The sequence below is a fragment of the Dermacentor silvarum genome, chromosome 5 (genome assembly GCF_013339745.2).
Source record: "Dermacentor silvarum isolate Dsil-2018 chromosome 5, BIME_Dsil_1.4, whole genome shotgun sequence".
In the NCBI taxonomy this organism is placed as follows: domain Eukaryota; kingdom Metazoa; phylum Arthropoda; class Arachnida; order Ixodida; family Ixodidae; genus Dermacentor; species Dermacentor silvarum.
In genome coordinates this window covers 166,849,595-166,870,338 of record NC_051158.1, presented here as the reverse complement: position 1 = coordinate 166,870,338, position 20,744 = coordinate 166,849,595, and the positions used below count along the sequence as shown (strand labels likewise).

The following is a 20,744-nucleotide window of genomic DNA, read 5'->3' as shown; positions in this document are numbered from 1 at the left end:
GTTTTGTTTAATGTATTGCAGCAACTTGTAATAATACCCCAGGTTTGCCTTTAACATAGAATAATTTATAAGAAATGGTGTGGTTCTAAAGTTTTGTACAAGGCCATAGTATCCCTCGAATGCACGTAAGACTCTTTTTTGCAGTACTATCAATTTATTATAATTTTTTGTGAAGTATTGCCCCAAATTTATATGCAGTAGGTTAATCTAGAATAAAAGAATGCTTAGTACAATGAAATTTTCAACCATGGAGGAACCAGAGTACTAAGTCTGTATAAGCAACCAACAGTCCTGCTTAGTTTCATAGCAAGTTTGTCGATGTGCGTGTTCCAGGCCAAATCCTCTTGGAACCACACTCCGAGAAATTTTTGACATTTTACCTGCTCTATCAGCCTATCTTCAAAAAGAATAGCCGCATTGCGGTTACGTGGTTTATTAGTAGGAGCAAATATCATATATTTTGTTTTCGAAGAATTCATTTGCAGCTTATTATGTTGTAACCAGTAAGAAAGTTGCTTCAGATAATTGTTAACTTTCAATTCGAGCTCTGTTATAGTAACAGCTTTAAAGAATACGTTAGTATCATCTCCATACATAACTAATTCAGGAGACGCGGGGATGTCACACAGATCATTAAAATATATTATAAACAAAAGAGGTCCAAATATTGATCCTTGTGGAGCACCCTTTATGATTTCAGCGTAAGATGAACCATCATTATTTATACTGACATATTGATAGCGATTGGTTAAGTAATGTCGTAAAAGTTCCAATACGATACCTCGTACACCGTACTGTTCCAATTTGCTAATTAATAAACTGTGGCATACTGAATCAAAGGCTTTCCTAAGGTCTACAAATAAACCTGAGGTATACATTCTATTTTCAATATTTGTTATTTTTTTATGTTTGATATTAAGAAGAGCTGCTTCGCAAGATTTATTTTTTTGGAATCCATACTGCATGTCACTGATTACATTATATTTACTGAAAAATGTTTGTAGTCTAACATTCAGGGCACTCTCCAACACCTTTGATAGAACAGGTAAGACAGATACCGGTCGGAAATTTGTCTATAAATGTTTATCACCTCCTTTGTAAATAGGACATACACGTGCTATTTTTAGACAATCAAGAAATATGCCGCTTTCAAATATTCTGTTTATTATGTGAACAATGACAGGTGCAATTATGTCCGCAATATGTTTCATTGGTACTGGTTTAACATTATCATACCCAGCAGAGACGTTGTTTTTTTTACTTTAAGCAGTAGTTGCACAACTTCAGCAGGTGTGAGTATCACTAAGTTAGTAAGAGTGAATTTGTGCACTATAGATGTGGCCATGGGTTCCCCCCTGTCGGGAAGCTGGGTACTGGAGACGAAATATTCATTCAGAGCAGCTGCTGCTTCTCTGCCTGTCAACACGCCAGTGGCCGTCTTTATGTTTATCTCCGTGTTCTGTCTTTTCGTAGATGTTAAGTCCCTAACTTCATTCCAGACTTTCCTAGCAAATAACCATTCATAGTACTTAATTTTTGCTTGCATTAACTCACCGCTGACCTTATTTGTCTATTTTTAAAAATCGGTGAACAATTGCGCACTTCTGCATTTTACAAACAAGTGATAAATTTTGTTTTTTCTTGTTATCATTTTTAACAAAGCAGCATTTATCCAGGGTTTTCGTATTTTCTTGCTCCTCTGATTGCACAATTTCAACGGAAACACTTGGTTGTAGCACGTAATCATTTTGTGAAAGAACAACTCGTATGCGGCATTTGGATCTTGTTTTTCAAATACGCATGACCAGTCTGTTGATATGATCAGAGCACGGAAATTTTCTAATGCGCTTGCGTGGAAACTACGTATGTGAGCTTTTTTTTTCCTCCTTCCCCTCGTTTGTTCGCGTAAGGAATGAAACAAAATACAGGCAGATGATCACTTATCTCAGCGGATAACAGTCTCGCAAGGCAGTCAGTTGGGTGTACATTGGTTATGCATATGCTTGAGCAAGGTATCCGTTTGCGCCGTTAGCCTCGTGGGTTCCGAGATTACGTTTGTGCACATGAACGAATTCATTAGACCAGCAAACTGTCTGAATGATATGTCGTCCGACAACATATTTATATTTACGTCACCCATTATGATAAAGGAGGAGGACGAATGGCTCAGGAAATGTAGTACCTGTTCTAGGAAATCAAAGAACGTCAGTTTGTTTCCCAACGGTGGGCGATACATAACCACAACTGCGACATATTCTAAGCGTACCATTACACTTTCTACATTATTCATTACAAGTGAAAATTATGGAATTATCTCATGTACAAGGCACTGTTTAACTTAGACAGCCACGCCACCTCCTCTGCACTTTGTTCTTACTAACCCATGGTATGTGTAATTTTCACAGTACGGGGGGTTATCATTCACAGTTAGCCATGTTTCACAATACAGTAGGACATCAAACTTGTGAGCGATTGACCCGAATAAGCAATTCAGTTTATCCTCTTTGTTTTATATGCTCCGTACGTTTAGGTGAAACATTTTTAGCAATTTACCGGTATGAGGCACTAATTTATTGAACGACTGGATATCATAATATGTGCAGTTCATACGGTGAAACTAACCGTAAGAAAAGTAAGCCATGGCGCTCACGTTGTCATCTTATCAACGACTTGCATACTGGCAAATCGAACAGCTGACGAGTTTTCGTCCTTGCGTACGAGCACCTTGCCGACAGCTGTCCATACGAACCGCGATCTCAATTCATTCTACCTTTCTACTGCGGCACCAACAAGTCGTTTGCCATACGGTGTGAGGTGTTACTTTACGAAAACCTTTGAGGACGATTCTATGAGGACGTTCCTCTTGGTTCTGCGAACAAACCGAAGAATGATATTTGCTTCATCATGTCGAGCAGTAGGCACTCGGTGGAAGATGTCGATTTCAGCATTTGAGACCTCTTCTTTGATCAGCTCGCCAATTTGCCTCACAACGACTAGTGGTTCGCCTTCAAGTGGAAGGCCCTTTATCTCAATGTCATTTGAAGGTTGATATTGTTCCAGTTCTTCAATTCTGCATGATAGCTTGGCATTCTCAGCGCGAAGATCCTGGTTTTGTTTTAGAACCTTCTGTATTTCTGCTTTCAGCTCAGTGACCTTTTGAAACTTATCTTTTATGCTCCTCAAGTCTGCTCAGAGCTCCCGCATCAAATCTTCAATGGCCTTAGCCTCTTTCGACATTTCACAACAAAAGTGTACGTCAATGCACTAACAAACACCAGCAACAAGAATCAAACAAGTAAGACAGCTGATAGGTTCGGCTGCAGTGCACAGAGTGTATGACTTATTGGCTAAATAAGGATATTCCGCTCACCTGCAAAAGCAGAGGCAATATTTAGATGTGGCTCCGTAGTGCACTGCTGCCGAACTGAGAACGAAATAATAGGTTCCCAATAGGTTGGCCCAACTGTGTCCTCGCATAAGGGGCAGATCTAAGGTAGGCTGCCAAGTACAACACGTCACACCTTACTGGCGATGTGCCACCAGAGTGGTTTATGAAATCCCACTGACTTGTGGAAAGTCTTATGCAGAAGAAACTGGCCTCTGCATCAATGATCCTTCTTCGCAATGATCCTTCTGCGCAACAAAGTCCTTCTGCGCAATATGATTATGAGGGACACTGTAGTGGGGAACTCTGGAATTAAAAAATTTAACTATAGGGCTTTACGTGCCAAAACCATGTTCTGACTATGAGGCACGCTGTAGTGCCTCCGGAAATTTGGACCACCTGGGGTTTTTAACGTGCACCTAAATCTATGTACACGGGTGTTTTCGCATTTCGTCCCCATCGAAAGGCGGCTGCCGCGGCTGGGATTTGATCCCGCGACCTCGTGCTCAGCAGCCCAACACTATAGCCACTGAGCAACCACGGCAGGTGGAGAACTCTGGATTAACTTTGAACACACGGGGTTCTTGAACATGTGCCCAATGCACCTTACGGGGATGTTTTTGCACTTTGCTGCCATTGAAATGTGGCCGTTGTGCCTGGGATTTTATCCTGCGCAATTCGGCTTAGCAGTGCAATGCCAAAGCCACTGCGCGCCACCGCGATTTTTACTTTGCTGGCAGAATGGAAGTTTCCAAGTAATTTAGTTAGCTCGACCTGTTGATGCTGCTGTCTAAAAGTAGATTTTATGCATGTTACTTATGTTGATTCAATACTAGTAATTATTGTTACTCGAATAATGTCTTTTTTTACTTTGATAACACTTGTTTCAGTGATCTGCTAATGTGACAGGTTATTCTACCACAATAATGCATGTTTCATTAGGAGTCATAAGCATTGCAGGAAACTACTTATTTTTAATAAATGTTGTTGAGTATCTCATGTTCTGAATGCTGAAGCCTTCTCACCTGTGTGATTGTTAGCCAAACTGCTTTTGCCTATGTGTTACATTATTGTATCTGTGGAAAAACATTGTTGGCTTTTCTTTACTTTTTCAGGTGCGCTGCAAGCTGTCAGTCAAGCAACACATTTCAGTGGTCTTCTGTCAACAGACAGGTGTATCGAAGTACCATTACAAGGTCCAATAAACAACGTTTGTGAGATGTATGACGTGCTCTTGCTTAAAATCGGATGACCTCATTATTAATGTAAGCTTGAATAGGTGTGCTGAAGAACCTGTTTAAAGTGTACTTGTTTATTAACAAGTACAAACCATTACCTCACGTGACATTTTTTTTCACCTCAACGTAACTCTATACTGTAGATTTCTGAACAAACCATTACAACAACACAACACTGCAGTAAAGTCAGCACAAAGGTTCGTGCATGTAGTACATTTACAAGAATTGTATTTGCATTATTATATTAGATATGAATATGAGGGGCCTATCTTTTTCAGGGTGCATACTAGAGCACTGCACGGGCCTATTTTTGCGGCCCGGGCCCGGCCCGGGCCCGTTTTTACATTGGGCGGCCCGCCCGAGCCCGATCAAAACTTTTATGGCGAGAGGCGGGCCCGGCCCGGGCCCGGAAATAATCTACGTTACCCGCCCGGCCCGGCCCGCCACCCCTTTACCTTAAGCCCGAGCCCGGCCCGAGCCCGGCTCGAAACCGGCCCGAACCCGGCCCGAGACCGAAAAATACATGTTTTTCAGAGTTGAGAAGCCCAAGAATAACTCGCAGAAAGCCCGAGCCCGGCCTGGGCCCGCAAAGCCGGGTAGAGCAGTTGCACGGGCTCGGGTAAGCCCGAGCCCGTGCAGTGCTCTAGTGCATACTCTCGCAGGTAGTACAAGCTCGTCATCTTGTACGCACTCAGCTCGCAGAAACACGGGCTTGGGCCGGGCTCGGGCACGGCGTGGGCCTGGGCCCACGCCTTGCCCGAGCCCGGCCCAAGCCCGTGAAAAAACTGCTCTACCCGACCCGACCCGGGCCCGGGCTTTCGGGTAAGCCCGAGCCCGTGCAGTGCTCTAGTGCATACTCTCGCAGGTAGTACAAGCTCGTCATCTTGTACGCACTCAGCTCGCAGAAACAAACTTGTTCATAATGTACGAGAATCTCGTTGAATGACAAGAACGCGATCTCGTACACATGTGTACGAGAAATGTACGCGATTACTGCTGCGGAGACTGCACGAGTTCTCGTAGACTGAACGAATTCTCACACAGTATACGGAGCAATAATCGCTACAACTATTTCTCGTACATTCTCGTTCACATTTTTTCAATAGCCAGCCATTCTGTTTTTATTAGGGTGATAACCTTTGCGACGTTCTCTGGCACATTTGGTAAACAGCAAAGAGCAGGATACATCATGAAACGTTTCTTTCAACGAAGGTCTCCTTCTAAGGCGGTTTGCTAACGAAGGGCTTGTGAATGTCGTCCCAAAGAAAATGGCCCTAACCAGAGGTATGCTGGTCCAGTGTGTCGCACCTGTTCTTTGATTGTGCAAAAATTTTGAAACTGATAGCATTTGTATTGCTTGTTTTGCACCATTTAATTCTAGAAACTTCTAATGTCTATAGGACATGCCACTGCACATTACTGATAAGGATGACCAGCAGTAGATTCTGCAGCCATAAATGCGCTGCCTGAAAAACACCCCTTTCACCATGGTTACAGTGGCCGCTCTTAACGTTACAGAATTGGCGGCGAATGAACAGTGCACTGAAGTAAAGCTCATGGCAACTGAAGCAAGCCTTGCTAATACAGGATTCGTTGGTTCTGCGGCCCAAACAGATTGTCTGTATACTGCATCGTTCAGTTGCTTTGCTGCAACTGTAGGACGGCCAGGTCAGGCATTTCCTCATGCTTTAACCGTATCTCTTATGGCAACGTCGTACCAAATATAGCTTAAATAGACCAGAAAAAAGGGGGGAAGGAAGAAATTACCTTGCAACTAGCATGCTGAATTTCCACATCACTGTACGTTGGGCAATACTTAGGCCAGTCGTTGTGTCATTTCAATACAGTAGGTGAACGTCATGCTCCGTACGGGCGTCAGAACTTGAATTGTACATGACAAACCGCTTATAGTTATGAACAGCCAGCCGGAATGAGAAAATACCACCACGCCCTAGCCATTGGCACGATGAAGCCCAAAAGAGATCGCTTAATATCTATGTGATCTATTGCGACCGATATGATTATGCGATACATTATGGATATGCATATACGTAGAAATGGTGCTTCTATAGCACACATCGCGTGCACTACGCTGGCCTTTGCACGTCGCTAAGTAACTTCGCGTGGAAGTGGAGTAATCACTTGTAATTGTAAATCACTTAACCGAAATCATGCGTCGACGATCACCCGGAGGTGATTCTGGCCTAGTGTTCGAGTAATTTTAAGATCTCGCAGGCAGGCATCGCGACATAATAAAGGCGATATGCTTTTGAACGTCGCTTTCAGGTAGTGAGCATTGCACATTGCCTCGCATAAAAGTAAACAACAGTGCCAGCACACATTGTTAACAGCTCCGACCTCATTATGTTGACTCCGTCGTTCTACTGTATAAGAGGGTGAAGAATCCCCACTGAAAACCTGCAAAAGAAGAAGAACGAGTGCAATGCTCACAAATACCCATAACAAGAGGCGCATGGGGTTTTGTTGAAGCTTCTCGACGCTGAAATTGCATATAGCAGGCAAAAATGAGCATCGAGTAGCTGCAAAACAAGGTACTCGACACTCAAAGCGTTTCACCCTGCGTCAGTGCAGTGCCTCGTCTCGCCAAAGTGTTTTTCGGTGTAGTATGCCGAAGTCCCGGACATATTCTGCGACATCAGTCCGATTTTCTTTCTTTTTTTTTCGCCCTGCGTCATTGACTCGGACGTCGCCGGGACGCCGTTATCACGACCAGTGGCCACTCGATGCCGGATGACATGAGTAGAAGAATGAAAGTGAAATCAGTCGTTACAAAGCATAGATGGCGATGATCGACCCTGTTAGTGCCTGGAGCCACCAGTCTGTAGGTGCAATAAAGCTGCTCAAATTCTTTAGTCCTGGATAGTTGCAATTGCTAAGACTAAAGGTGCCGTAGTGCCTGTCTACCACCGCTACTGTAGTACAGGTTGAGGTACTCTCAGGGATTAGAGCATACAACAGAAGTAAAGCACGTAAAACTCCCAAAAGAAGAAGAAAGCACCACGACGAAAAAATTCCGGCAGAACCAATCTCACGATAATGAATGTCGGTGTTAATGCGATTAGCATTAAAGCAATGTAGCAACAGACGTGTTGCCACTGCAGACACGCAAGTAGCAATTTGGCTGCCAAACATAATGCAAAATGAAACAACAACACAGGATATCTAGTTGTAATATCTGCACCCCAGCTGAAACTCTGTAGTATCTCTAGTGTCCTGACTGCAACTTCGTTTCAATGGTTCTGCATCAAGCGGCCGCCCTCGACGCGGAAGTGTCATTTGTGGATGAGGCGTTATCGCTTTTTTATACAGTCGAACGAGATTATTGTCGAACGAGTATATTGAACAGCTCTAAAATCCCATTGAAATGCAGTCGAACGAGATTATACAGTCGAACGAGTATATTGAACAGCTCTAAAATCCCATTGAAATGCTCTGTATGAAATTTTTATTCTATATATCGAATTACTATATATCGAACTTTTTTTGTGATCCCCTTCAGATTCAATATATCCGGGTCCGACTGTATTTAAAGCTACGTACCCCTTGTGTCACCTTCGCCCATTTATTCTACGGGTTTGACCACGAATGTGCACGCACAAATATCACATACGTAGTCCCGTAGTTATCTCTTGGGGAACCAGTTCCGGATACCCAGTGAGAAAAGTTGTTTACTAGGCCAGGCAGTAGCCAGCCGCAAGCTATTAGGCCCATTTTGTCCGCTTCGCAAGACAGCCGCCAGCACATACTTAGTGACACAAGCCAGCTGACAACTTGGTCACTGGGTGTAAAAGCGTAGATACAAACAGACATACCACGAAGTGGGTAAAGAATGCTGATCCCATTAAAAAAGAAACCACCTGCATGCTGGGATAATACAAAAGACAAAAGAGAAGGCGCAGCTAACCTGTCAGGATGTACAAAAAAAAAAAAATCACATCATCTCACCCTACGGGCAACCATAGTGGGATGCGAAAGCATCGCGGGGGGTGAGCATCGATTTTCGTTTCGTTTCACTTGGAAACACAACCCAATGAAACTTAGGGTGAGAGAATGTATTGAGAAGAGAGGAGACGTTTGTACGGGGTTGTTGCGTCTTCATTTAGAGATCGTACGTGATTCCTAGCGTCGGTGCGCGCGGTATTTTGAAGACGATGGCTTTGTGGTCGGTGAAGTGTAGCGTCAATGGGTCTTGCTGCAGAGGGTCGAGTTTGAAATTTTCGAAGACGCACGTTCCCCTGATGGTGATGGTTGTGTTTACGTTCGGCTTCCCTGGCCCGAAGTTCGGGGCCCGCTTGCCGACTCTGAAGTTTACGTTCGGCTTCCCGAGCCTTCCTCTGCTCTGCGGCGGTGGCGCTGCCGCTGCAACTAGCGCCGACGTTGACGTTGTTCATGGCGTTTCGCACATCGTTGCACAGATAGAGAATGACGGAAGCACAGCGAACGCGCGCTTTATACTGCGCCGCGACACTTGCGCCGCCTACAGGCGTACCCTTAGAGAGAGAGGAAGAGAGTGAGAGAGAGAGTTATATGCAATGATTTGCTGCGTCGCACCTGTGGCGGAGAGGGGGAGAGGGGAGGGGGAGAGCGCAAACCTGCGTAGGAAAGGAGAATGAGGGAGAGTTGCTCATGCGCAGTATGGGAGTGGACGCCGCAGAACAGACACTGCCCCAAGCATAAGATGCTCTCGCATCTGAAAGTGAACTTGCTTTTTAGATTGTTTTCAGCAGCAAAAGAAAAGGTCGGGACATTTGGCCGTCCCGAATGTGTAAAGTCGGAACTCGGGACATCTACTAAAAAGTCGGGACTTGCCCAATAAATTCGGGCCGGTTTGCAACCCTATAGGTGTGATCGGCACTTATAGTTTCATTTGTGATCGTTTTCACCCAGAGTATAGCATTCTAGGCGAACTTCTCCGGTTTTTAATAAAGAGCTTCTTTAAATTATTCACAATTTAAATTACATCTTTTTTGATTCCGCGCAAAAATGTTGAATATGACCACTGCCATATTTAACAAAAGTGAACGTATCACGCACGTGATCGATGGATATTACGATTCTATGTCTTTCAAGTTCCAGAATACAATTTCGGAACACCGCCCTCGCAGCTTTCCTGATTAAGAAGGCGTGTGTAATATATCTTGCAAGAATTACATACTATGTTGGAAACATCCCTTGCTAAAGGGCTTTTTCTTTTTGTACAACGAAACGAACTTTCATTTCATTCTCTTATGGTTCTCAATTAGGCAATGCACCTACGCTGGTGCTTCACCGCGGACTTTAACTCCAACTTTTGCGTCCGAGTGTCCACACTTTCTACGCTGACGCTAATGGAAGATTGATCCGCGGTGGGAAACAAAGGCGAGTAGAATACATCATACGCGAGAGTGAAGCCGCCTACTTCCGGAACACTCTGCTGCTACTGCCGGCTCTGGCTACATGCAACGAGTTCCAGGCGCTGAAAGCGAATTCTAAAAAAAAGCCACCGAAACAGACAAGTATCAATGAATAAGCACATGTGAGTATTCACGACCAACGGTGAGAGTGGGGCTAATTATTTTCTCGTAATATAGTGCCAGAGTATTCTCCGCCTGGGCTTTGGGGCACTTCCGCTTAGGCGTGCTTGCGTGTCTCTGAGTATTTCGGTGTGTGAATGCGCATGGTACGTGTGGGTGTGTGTATGCGTCTGCTTTTCTATGCACGTGTGGGCTTGTTTGTAAGTGTATACATGTTTCTGCCTGTATGTCTCTTTGTACACGCATGGATGAAAGAACTACATCAAATGATTAGAGGAAATCACACAAACAGGCACACACACGCACAGTTCATCATTACCATTCGTAGTGTCTGCCATAATAATTTCTTTTGTTATTGCTCATGGGCGCTAAAACACTGCACTCAACTGTTCGCAATGAGTGGAGTTCATCCTCGAGAGCACTATATGAGTGCTCACAAAAGGACTACGCACTGTTCGAAGAACTAAATCAATACCGGCTCTTTCATGGGGCTTACAACTTCTGCTCACAAAACTACGATTTTTACTCGATTGTAACAAGAGGTTTTTTCCACATTTTTGCTACCTGAAGTCAATCCTCGCGTCACAATCGAATACCGAAATTGAAGTTGTCTAAAAAGTGAAATGATGCACCCAATTTTAATCGAGTGAAATGTGCGAGTGAAAGCGCGCGAGGGACGCGCGCTTTCACGGGGAGCGACCGCACGGCAGAGAGCAAATGCGATAACTCCGTCGTGCGAAAGGCGCAGGAGGCCGAGGACGCCCAGGAAGCCCCGGAGGCGCAGGAGGCCCAGGAAGCCCAGGAAGCCCAGGAAACCCAGGAGGTCCAGGAGGCCATGGAGGCCATGGAGGCGGCGAAGCTGCCGGGGGCCCAGGAGGCCCCGGGGGCCCAGGAGTCGCCGGGGGCTCAGGAGGCGCCGGGGGCTCAGGAGGCGGTGGAGGCACCGGGGGCCCAGGAGGCCCAGGAGGCGCCGGAAGCCCAGGAAGGTCCGGAGGCCCAGGAGGCGCCGGTGGTTCAGGAGGCGACGGAGGCGACGGAGGCGCTTGAGACCCAGGAGGCCCCGGACGCCCCCCCCCCCCCCCTCCCCCCGGATGCCCAGGGCACCCAGGCGGCCCAGGAGGCCCCGGGAGCGGAGAAAACTGTTTAGCTGTGACACTAAATGCGTACCTTGCGACCGGGTGCAAGGGGAACTGGCGACTGAATCTCCTACGCGAAAGGAGGAAAGCAAGAAGGCAGTTCTGGAGGGAGGGGTGCGGATTCTACGCTGCCGCAACAGCCTACTTGTACTTTGCTCGGCTGCGTGCAGTCGCGCGCACAGTATTTTGAAAGGGATCTCCACACGGCTCTTAACTATGTATGCTCTGTGCTTTCGTCACTAAGTTTCCGTTCAAGCGATAGACGGCATTAACGCTTGCTCACGCCAGCATTCTGACTGGTCTGCGGTTATCGAGTGTAATCTATTCATGTTCACTTGTGCGCGCTGACACCATGCTTGTTCATTCAGTTAGTAAGCGAATATGTCCAAGTTTATGCAGCCGATAAAACTACTATCCTTACTCCGTGTAGCTCTCTACTAATTTGCTACCGCAATTGCTGCTTCGTCTTTCTGTCGAAACTGCAGCTTTTTCATGTATCCGGTAGTCTTGCGTTACTTTAGCGGTTTTCTTTTTTTTTTTTGCAGGACGCAATAAAAAGTCACCCTTCGCGTAACTTTCGCTGTTTTATTCTTTTCGTGATGAACGCAATGAAAAGTCATCCCTCGCGTTACAATCGCGGTCGCATTGCAATCGAATAAATACGGTATGTACCTCCCTGTGTACTCCCGGACAAAACATTGTTTTGGTTAGTGCCGCTATGATCTGCCTTCTATTTCTGTGCCCGGTAACATGGCCCTTTCCATTATGACTCTTCTATGTTGTATCAGCAGCATCAATTGCTTCATGTGTTTACTCTCACTCCAAAATTTTCTATATACCAGGTCCTTTCTCAGCTCATATGTAGCACCTTCTCTGACCCCTTCTCGCGTAGGTCGACCACACATCCTCTGCATCACGTACCTGAGTGTTCTATTCTCTCTCTGCTGCCTTCCCGGCTCTTCCACGGATACATCAAGTTGCCTTACTACCATATGCGCGTTCACCCTCTTGTTCTGTATCCCTCTTACTGTTGTCACAGTTCCTAGATCTGTTTGACCAGATAGGTTTACTGAGCGACTATGAGTCCTCGAGTCCACTCGGTCTTGGTATATTTCCGAAGATCAGGTAACACAGCGGGTCTTCTACGCACCTGGCTGTCACCATTCCTGTATACTTCGGTGTGAATATATAGATCTTAGCCTCCGGGAGGTATCTCACCGAGCTGTCCATGAACATAACTGGTTTTACCTGCCCCGCCATGCTTTTTGGAGATACCAAACTTATTCTTACTAGTAGAGTGTCCGCACCCGTGTCTCTTAATACAGTAGCCTTCTTTCCTCCTTCTTTACCTTCCACCACTGGCATATCTCGCTCTTTACTCTCGACAATGGCTGCACTTACGACCTCTAATCTTTCCGTTTCTTCAGACCTGCGAGCTTCGCGATTTTCACTAGGGGCTATAATCATTGACACTTCTCGTGGTCTGCGTTTGCATTCCTCAGTTTTGTGTCCGCTCTTGTTACACCATTCACATATATCCGTTCACATTGGTCATCACGTCCCGCACGACATTGAATTGATTTATGACCGCGACGGTCACAGAGCAAACATCTCTGCTGTCCCCTGCGGCCATCCATTTGGAGTTTCTCTGTCAGCTTAACTTCCTCTGAAGTGGGCGCACCTCTAACACCCTTTCCTAAATTTCTCAATACCTGCGCCTCTACAAACAGGTCTGTTTGTTCTGCCGTCTCCTCCGCAGTCTGTAGTTCTCTCTTTCAGAAATATGGTCAAACCATTGCTACATCTGGCCAGGAATTGCTCACCCACAACTTGGTCGTGAACTCCTTCATATATTTTTTTTTTGTTTCGGACAGCACTATCCACCTCTCAAAATAGTTTGTCAGACGGCATGCGAACTGCGTTCCCATTTCTGAATCTTCTGGCTTGCACAGTGTGAACTTTTCCGAAAACCTTCAGCGGTCAACCTGAACCTTTGCAATAAAAATTTTTATTTTTTACTTTCTCATAGTCTAACGATTCTTCTGCTGGCATCCGGCGAAACACATTCAGAGCTTCTCCTACTAAACACAGGCTCAGGGCGCTGGCCCACTTGCTCTTCTCCCAGCCTTGCCGGACTGCCATCCTCTCAAACCGATACAAATACGCATCTAGGTCATCCCTTCGCTCATCGAAATGAGCCATTAGTTTCCTGGGGCAAATTTGTCTCGGCCTGGGAGAAGGTGAGTCGGATGACGCCGACCTTGATGTGATAGTTGCTTCTCGGAAACCCGCATTCACTTCCGCTAGCTTAATCATCGCCAAGATTTCTTTCAAATGCGAAGCATTTCTTCGCGAACGTTTGCCACTTTGAGAGTATCTATCTATCTATCTATCTATCTATCTATCTATCTATCTATCTATCTATCTATCTATCTATCTATCTATCTATCTATCTATCTATCTATCTATCTATCTATCTATCTATCTAGGCGCCTACGTCTTGTTGCTCTCATGGTCATATCGTTGACTTGGTATTTACCAAAATTGGCGTAGTATGACAAGAGTGTATGGCGAACACAAATAAGAGGTTATGATATCAATATCATGACGTGTGTCATGTAGGTCATGAAATAGCTGCCTACGTCTTGGTGCTCTCATGGTCGTGTTGTTAACTTGATAGGTACGAAAATTGGCGTAGTATGAGAACAGTGTATGATGAACATAAATGAAAGGTCATGACATGAATTTAATGACATGCGTGTTATGTAGGTCATGAAACAGCCGCCTCTAATGACAATGACTCAGCGAAAAAAAGATTAACACTCAAAAACCACCGAAACGGGTTCGGACGTGTGTACGAAGGGAAGAAACACTAAATGATGATGGTAGAAGTCATAGTCATGAGCATGACTCAGCAAAAATGACAATGACTCAGCGAGAAAAGATTAACACTCAAAAACCACTGAAATGAGTTCTGACGTGTTTAGTAAGTGAAGGAAACACTAAAGGATGTTGGTAGGAGTCATAGTCATGAACATGACTATGGAGATCATGGGGTAATTGGAGATCACAGGTAGAGGCCTTCGTCCTGCACTGGACATAAAAATAGGCTAATGATGGTGATGATGGTAATGATTATAAGGCTCATAAGGTGTAAAGGCCGGCGTAGTCGGCGTTGGCGTGACCTCGATGTTCCTAAAGTGAGGTAATCAAGGCAGTTCGGGATGTCAGTTAAGGCAAAGTTCATTAAGCCAGAGTAGATTAAGGTAGAGTTAATTAGGGCGAAGTTAACTAAGGCAGGTTTACTTAGGATAGAGTTCATTACGGCACTCGAACTACGACCAGTGGTCGGAGTCGAACTCACGACCTTTGGTGTTAAATAAGGCGAAGTTTCAGTCATGGAGTGGCGCCTGACACCGGCAAAAAAATATCACCGAGACCTAGTGGGGCTATAGTAGTTAAGGTGCAACCAAATTATGAAGGCCCACTAAGCTTCAACAAAATCACTCCCTCACCAGGACAGGAATTGGCCTCCCTTGTGCTGTATTCGGACGCTACGTCCCTGACGACTCCTACAATTTACACATGGCCCTCATTGCCCAGCGGCAGTGGAGCTCCTGACCAAGGCAGCGGTCAGACCTGCCACGCGGCAGAGGGCGCTAAGAATCTCTGGGTTCGGACAGACCTCCAGTGGAAACTGTACCTGGCAACGCTCAACACGCGCACCCTATCGAGTGAGGCTAGCTTAGCAGGACTATTTGAAGAATTATCAGGTATTGCCTGGGATAATATTGGCCTTAGTGAGGTGAGAAGAACTGGTGAAGCTTATACAGTCCTGACTAACGGCCACGTCCTCTGCTACAGGGGTCTTCCAGATAGGAGAGAATTCGGAGTAGGATTTCTAGTACATAAGGACATAGTGGGCAACATTGATGAATTCTACAGTATTATTGAGAGATAGCAGTCGTAATAACGCTGAATATGAGGTATAGAATGAGGGTTTTACAAGCCTACGTCCCAACCTCCAGTCACAATGATGAAGAAATAAAAGAGTTTTATGAAGTTGTTGAATTAACAATGAGAAAAGTGCAAACTCAGTATACTGTAGTCATGGGCGACTTCAATGCAAAAGTGGGGAAAAAGCAAGCTGGCGAGCAAGCAATTGGCAACTACGGCATCGATTCTAGCAACACTAGAAGAGAGATGTTGGTAGAATTCGCAGAAAAGAATAGGCTCCAAATAATGAATACCTTCTTCAGGAAGCGCAGCAACAGGAAGTGGACCCGGAAAAGCCCTAATGGAGAAACAAGGAACGAAATAGATTTCATACTCTCTGCTGATACCGGCATAGTGCAAGATGAAGAAGTGTTAGGTAGGGTAAAGTGCAGGGACCATAGGCTAGTCAGTTTTAGGATTTCGCTTAATTTGAAGAGAGAAAGAATAAAGTTAGTCATGAAGAAACAAGCCAACCTAGACGCAGTAAGGGTAAAAGCAGACCAAGTTAGGCTGGTGCTCGCAAACACATATGTAGCTTCAGAACAGGAAGATCAAGACAACATAGAGGTAATGAATGAAACCGTGACTAGCTTGATCTCAGAAGCAGCAATAAAAGTGGGAGGTAAGGCACCAAGGCAACGGGTAGGTAAGCTCTCCCAAGTAACAAAGGACCTAATAAAGAAACGGCATAACATGAAAGTGCCAAACTCGAGAGGTCAGTTAGAATTCGCTGAACTGTCGAAACTGATCAACAAGAAGAAAGTAAGGTATATCCGAAATTATAACGTGGGAAAGATTGAGGAATGAGTAAAACATGGACACAGCATGAAGTCAGTGAGAAGAAAACTAGGCATAGGACAAGGCAAAATGTATGCACTGAAAGACAAGCAGGGTAACATCATCAGCAATTTCGATGACATAGTAAAAGCAGCGGAAGAATTCTATATTGACCTGTACAGTTCCCAGAGCAGCCAAGCTACTTTCATTCGAAGTACTAATGAACAGGATACAGAGGCCCCTTCTATAGAAGTTAGAAGGACCTTGGAAGACATGACTAGGGGAAAAGCTGCTGGAGCTAGAAGATGGAATAACAGTCCATTTACTCAAGGATGGAGGAGATATATTTGAACAGCTTGCGGCCCTTTGCCTCACGACTTCAAGTCTCACGACTTCAAGTGTACCAGAAAGACTTCAAGTGTACCAGAAGAACGCCAACATTATACTCATCCATTAGAAGGGAGACGTTAAAGAATTGAAGTATTGTATAAAATGCAGTATTGTATAAAATATTGCATTGTATAAAATATTCACCAAGGTAGTTTCAAATAGAATCAGGGCAACACTTGACTTCAGCCAACCAAGAGAACAGGCTGCGGAGTACAATCAACCTCTTTATATGGCTTTCATACATTATGAAAAAGCATTTGATTCTGTAGAGATACCAGCAGTCATAGAGGCATTACGTAACCAAGCAGTACAGGATGCATACGTGAATATATTGGCAAATATCTACAAGGATTCCACAGCAACCTTGGTTCTCCACAAGTAAAGTAGGAAGTCACCTACCAAGAAAGGGGTCAGGCAAGGGGACACAATCTCTCCGATGTTATTCACTGCATGCTTAAAAGAAGCATTCAAGCTCTTAGACCGGGAAGGCTTAGGAGTGAGAATCAACGGCGAATATCTCGGCAACCTTCGGTTTGCAGCTCACATTGTCCTATTCAGCAATAATGGGGTGGAATTACAACAAATGAATGAGGACCTTAACGGAGAAAGTGTAAGAGTGGGGTTGAAGATTAATATGTGGAAGACAAATATAATGTTCAATAGCCTGACAAGGGAACAAGAATTCAGGATCGCTAGTCAGCCTCCGGAGTCTGTAAAGGAGTACATTTATCTAGGTCAATTACTTACAGGGAACCCTGATCACGAGAAAGAAATTTATAGAATAATAAAATTGGGCTGGAGTGCATACGGCTGGCTTTACCAAATGCTGACCGGGAGATTACCACTGTCTTTGAAAAGAAAAATGTACAATCATTGAAATTCTAACGGTGCTAACATATGGGGCAGAAAGTTGGAGGTGAACAAAGAAGCTCGAGAACAAGTTAAGGACCGCACGAAGAGCGATGGAACGAGAAATGTTAGGCGTAACATTAAGAGACAGGAAGAGAGCGGTGTGGATCAGAGAACAAACGGGAATAGCCGATATTCTAGTTGACATTAAGCGGAAGAAATGGAGCTGGGCAGGCCATGTAATGCGTAGGATGGATAACCGGTGTACCATTAGGGTTACAGAATGGAAATACCAAGAGAAGGGAAGCGCAGTCGAGGACGGCAGAAAACTAGGTGGAGCGATGAAGTTAGGAAATTCGCAGGTGCAAGTTGGAATCAGCTAGCGCAAGACAGGGGTAACGGGAGATCGCAGAGAGAGGCCTTCGTCCTGCAGTGGACATAAATATAGGCTGATGATAAAGATGATGATACGTAAGCGCAATCAGGTCGACCCTCGAACATGGTTGACATTTCCGCACAAGGTGATCACAAGCATTTCTTTTTTGAGCATCAGCAATGTTTGCGTGCATCAAGAAAGAAGCCGAGCAGAGCGCAAAACAAATATGTCCCCACATAAAATTTCAATATAGCACAGTTTCATCGTTCGCATTCCTCTGAAATTTTCTGCGGGGGGCATTTCGTGGGGACATGAAAGCAGCTTGCCATGCAATTATTATAGCCACCATTACAAGTATTTTTCCATTCCAGTGATTTACTTGCTGGTTTGGAAATCACAAGCGAGGGCAGTTCATTTCTTAACGTCGACTGACGCAACTGCAGCGCTCTTGCAAGTGATATTATCTATCGCGCATTTCCTAACCGAATCACGTTAAAAAAAACTCCTAGGTTATATTTACAGGCATCGCCTCTTTGAAATAAAATCTAAGAAAAAGAGAGCAAGCAGGGTGAACTCTCGTCTTTTCTATGTCTGTCTGCACCAAAATGCTGACGTAGAGCCGGCATGTCTGCGTACTTGGGCTAACACGTGTGCTGCCGTTATGGCTTCCGAAGTTACGTAATATCTTACGTGCAACAGCTTTGACGGGCACATATGTCCGAGAATGTGCGGGCCTCGCGAGAAAGGAATCGAAAAGAAATGTCAAAAGAAACCAGGTTGCCTGAACATTACTTGTGAAAAGAGACAAGAGACACCCACAAATGTAAGACAGCTGGTGTATAGGGGCATATAGAGTATAATGAAACGCTCCGAAGCTTATGTCCGTGGGACACGCCATAAACAGCTCATTGTATAGCTTACGTTGCAGAACATACCCACAAATTACTGCGCTGCTTACTGAACAAATGCCTCTATCATGGTTTTGAACAAGAGGAATTGCGATGACAATAATAAACATGAGCAACTCACAAATAAATGAAAGTCACCCGGCATGGAAAACCGCTGAACGCGGCGGTGCGCAAACTGGTTGGCGCAAAAAAAAATTGATGGACGCAAATAGAAAACGTGGTCAAGCTCAAAAGTTGGGATAAAAGTGAGCGGCACGCGTCCGCCTGCAGCTCACTGGTTGATTACGGCAGCTTGGTGCGGGTATATGTAATTACAGCAATACAAGACGGGGTACTGCGTAAAACGATCGATTAAATGTCAAAAGTTGGGCACTGGCTGCTTGCTCGCTGCCGTATTGCACCTAGGCTGTTGCGAGCGAGCGCGAGCACCTGCTTAAGGCCGTGCGAAAGAGTACCTGCCTTTGCGCTCCTGTTCGCAACAGTTTACAAAAGCCCGCGTTATAAAAAAAATCACCGCATATCCACGAAGTGAATGATGATGAGTGGGCGAAGCACCGGGAGATCATTCGGGTAACCGTTAACCCCCCGTACATTGCCTACTCTAACATGCAAAAGAGTGACAACACATGTGTACAGTATATATAGAATGTTTTATTGGTCGTATATGGTATTGAGGTGCGGACTTCGTTTTCCCTTCATTAAGACTGCCTTGTGGTCGGTGCAGCAGCACGGCGACGCCGGAAGCGTTCTCCGGAAGCAGGCATCCGGAAGCCAGAGCTTCGCGTATATATATATATATATATATATATATATATATATATATATATATATATATATATATATATATATATATATATATTCATATATATTGTACATGTGTACAGTATATATAGCGCTTATCATGGTCCATATGCCTTTGTGCACCGCAGCGCCCCTAGCGGTCTCCAAGCAAACGAGAGCTACGGACAACGGATGACGAGGGAGGGACAAGGCTCGGCCCTAAGGTGCTTCACCCCTAAAAGTCCGACTGCAAAGAGCGGGAAGGTGCGATATCTGACGCCCTTCCTGATCCCACAACTGTCCGGAAAATTACTTTTATTTTTCAGAGCGAGCTTTCTTTCCTACTATGACAGCGCAACGTTTCCTCGGCCTTCTCTGTCGGGTAATAAATGACGTAAGACATGAGTGTCATGGAGACATAAAATTCTGCGGAAGAAACTTGCCCCTCATGTCGTGACTCAGCAACTGAGCAAGGAGACAGAAAAAATCCGCGTCTATTCCAGCCTGTGAGAGGGGATGTGCAGCAAAGCTGGTGCGGACGTTAGCCAAGTGCCACCGCCCAACTAACGTTAGACGACGTTAAACAAGCAGCACAAGGGACGCACGTAACGTACGTGTGCGTAAGTACAGCGTACATTCTCATTCTTCTAGGCCGTCCGCCAACAGTGAGTGCCTTTTTGAAATAAATCATCTTTAAAAGTAAGTACGTAAAGTACGACTTACAAACAAGCTGAAGACACGATAGCTTCGGGTTGTTATTCGAATATTCGAGAAAACATCTGTTACGCGGAAACTCAACGAAAAAGCCCTTTTCAAGCTGCCGTTTGAGGCCTCTCCGAGTGGCCACGGCCGCTAGGTGGCAGTACCATTACCACATACGCAGAGCACTGTGGGGCCACAATGAGGTGGTGCGTGGTATCTGGAAAGGAGTAATGGTGCCAGCGCTAACATTCGCAAATGCCAGTATATGCTTAAAATCGGATATATTGGCGGGTTTGGAAGTTAACCAAAGATCAGTAGGCCGGTTGGCATTGGGAGCGCACGGTAATACCACAAATGAGACAGTGCAGTGTGACATGGGTTGGGCCTCTTTTGAAGTCAGAGAAGCATAGAGAAAAATTAGTTTTGAAGAAAGGCTCAGAAACATGGATGAAAATAAATGGGCGGCTAAAGTGCACAAGTATCTCTACATGAAAAGCGTGGACACAGAATGGAGGAAGAGGCCAAGGAAGTTGGAAACCAAGTACAGGATAATCGAAACTGTAAATCGACAATCAGGGGTCATCAGAAAGAAAGTGAGAGAAATAGACACCGTGAATTGCATGCAAAGAATGGAAACAAAAATGACAATGGAGATTTACAAGAATGAGAAGAA

At 45.0% G+C, this 20,744-nt stretch overlaps 1 protein-coding gene across 1 annotated transcript in view; it reads left to right on the top strand.

Annotated features, from left to right (window-relative positions):
• Positions 1-13,311, top strand: part of LOC119453868 (fibrous sheath CABYR-binding protein-like) — a 69,076-nt gene extending 55,765 nt beyond the window's left edge. Inside the window, exon 4 of the mRNA XM_049668107.1 lies at positions 10,906-13,311. Within this exon, the coding sequence (XP_049524064.1) occupies positions 10,906-11,304 (399 nt within the window). The 3' untranslated portion in view covers positions 11,305-13,311. The remainder of the gene's footprint in view (positions 1-10,905) is intronic.
• Positions 13,312-20,744: the final 7,433 nt, after the last annotated feature.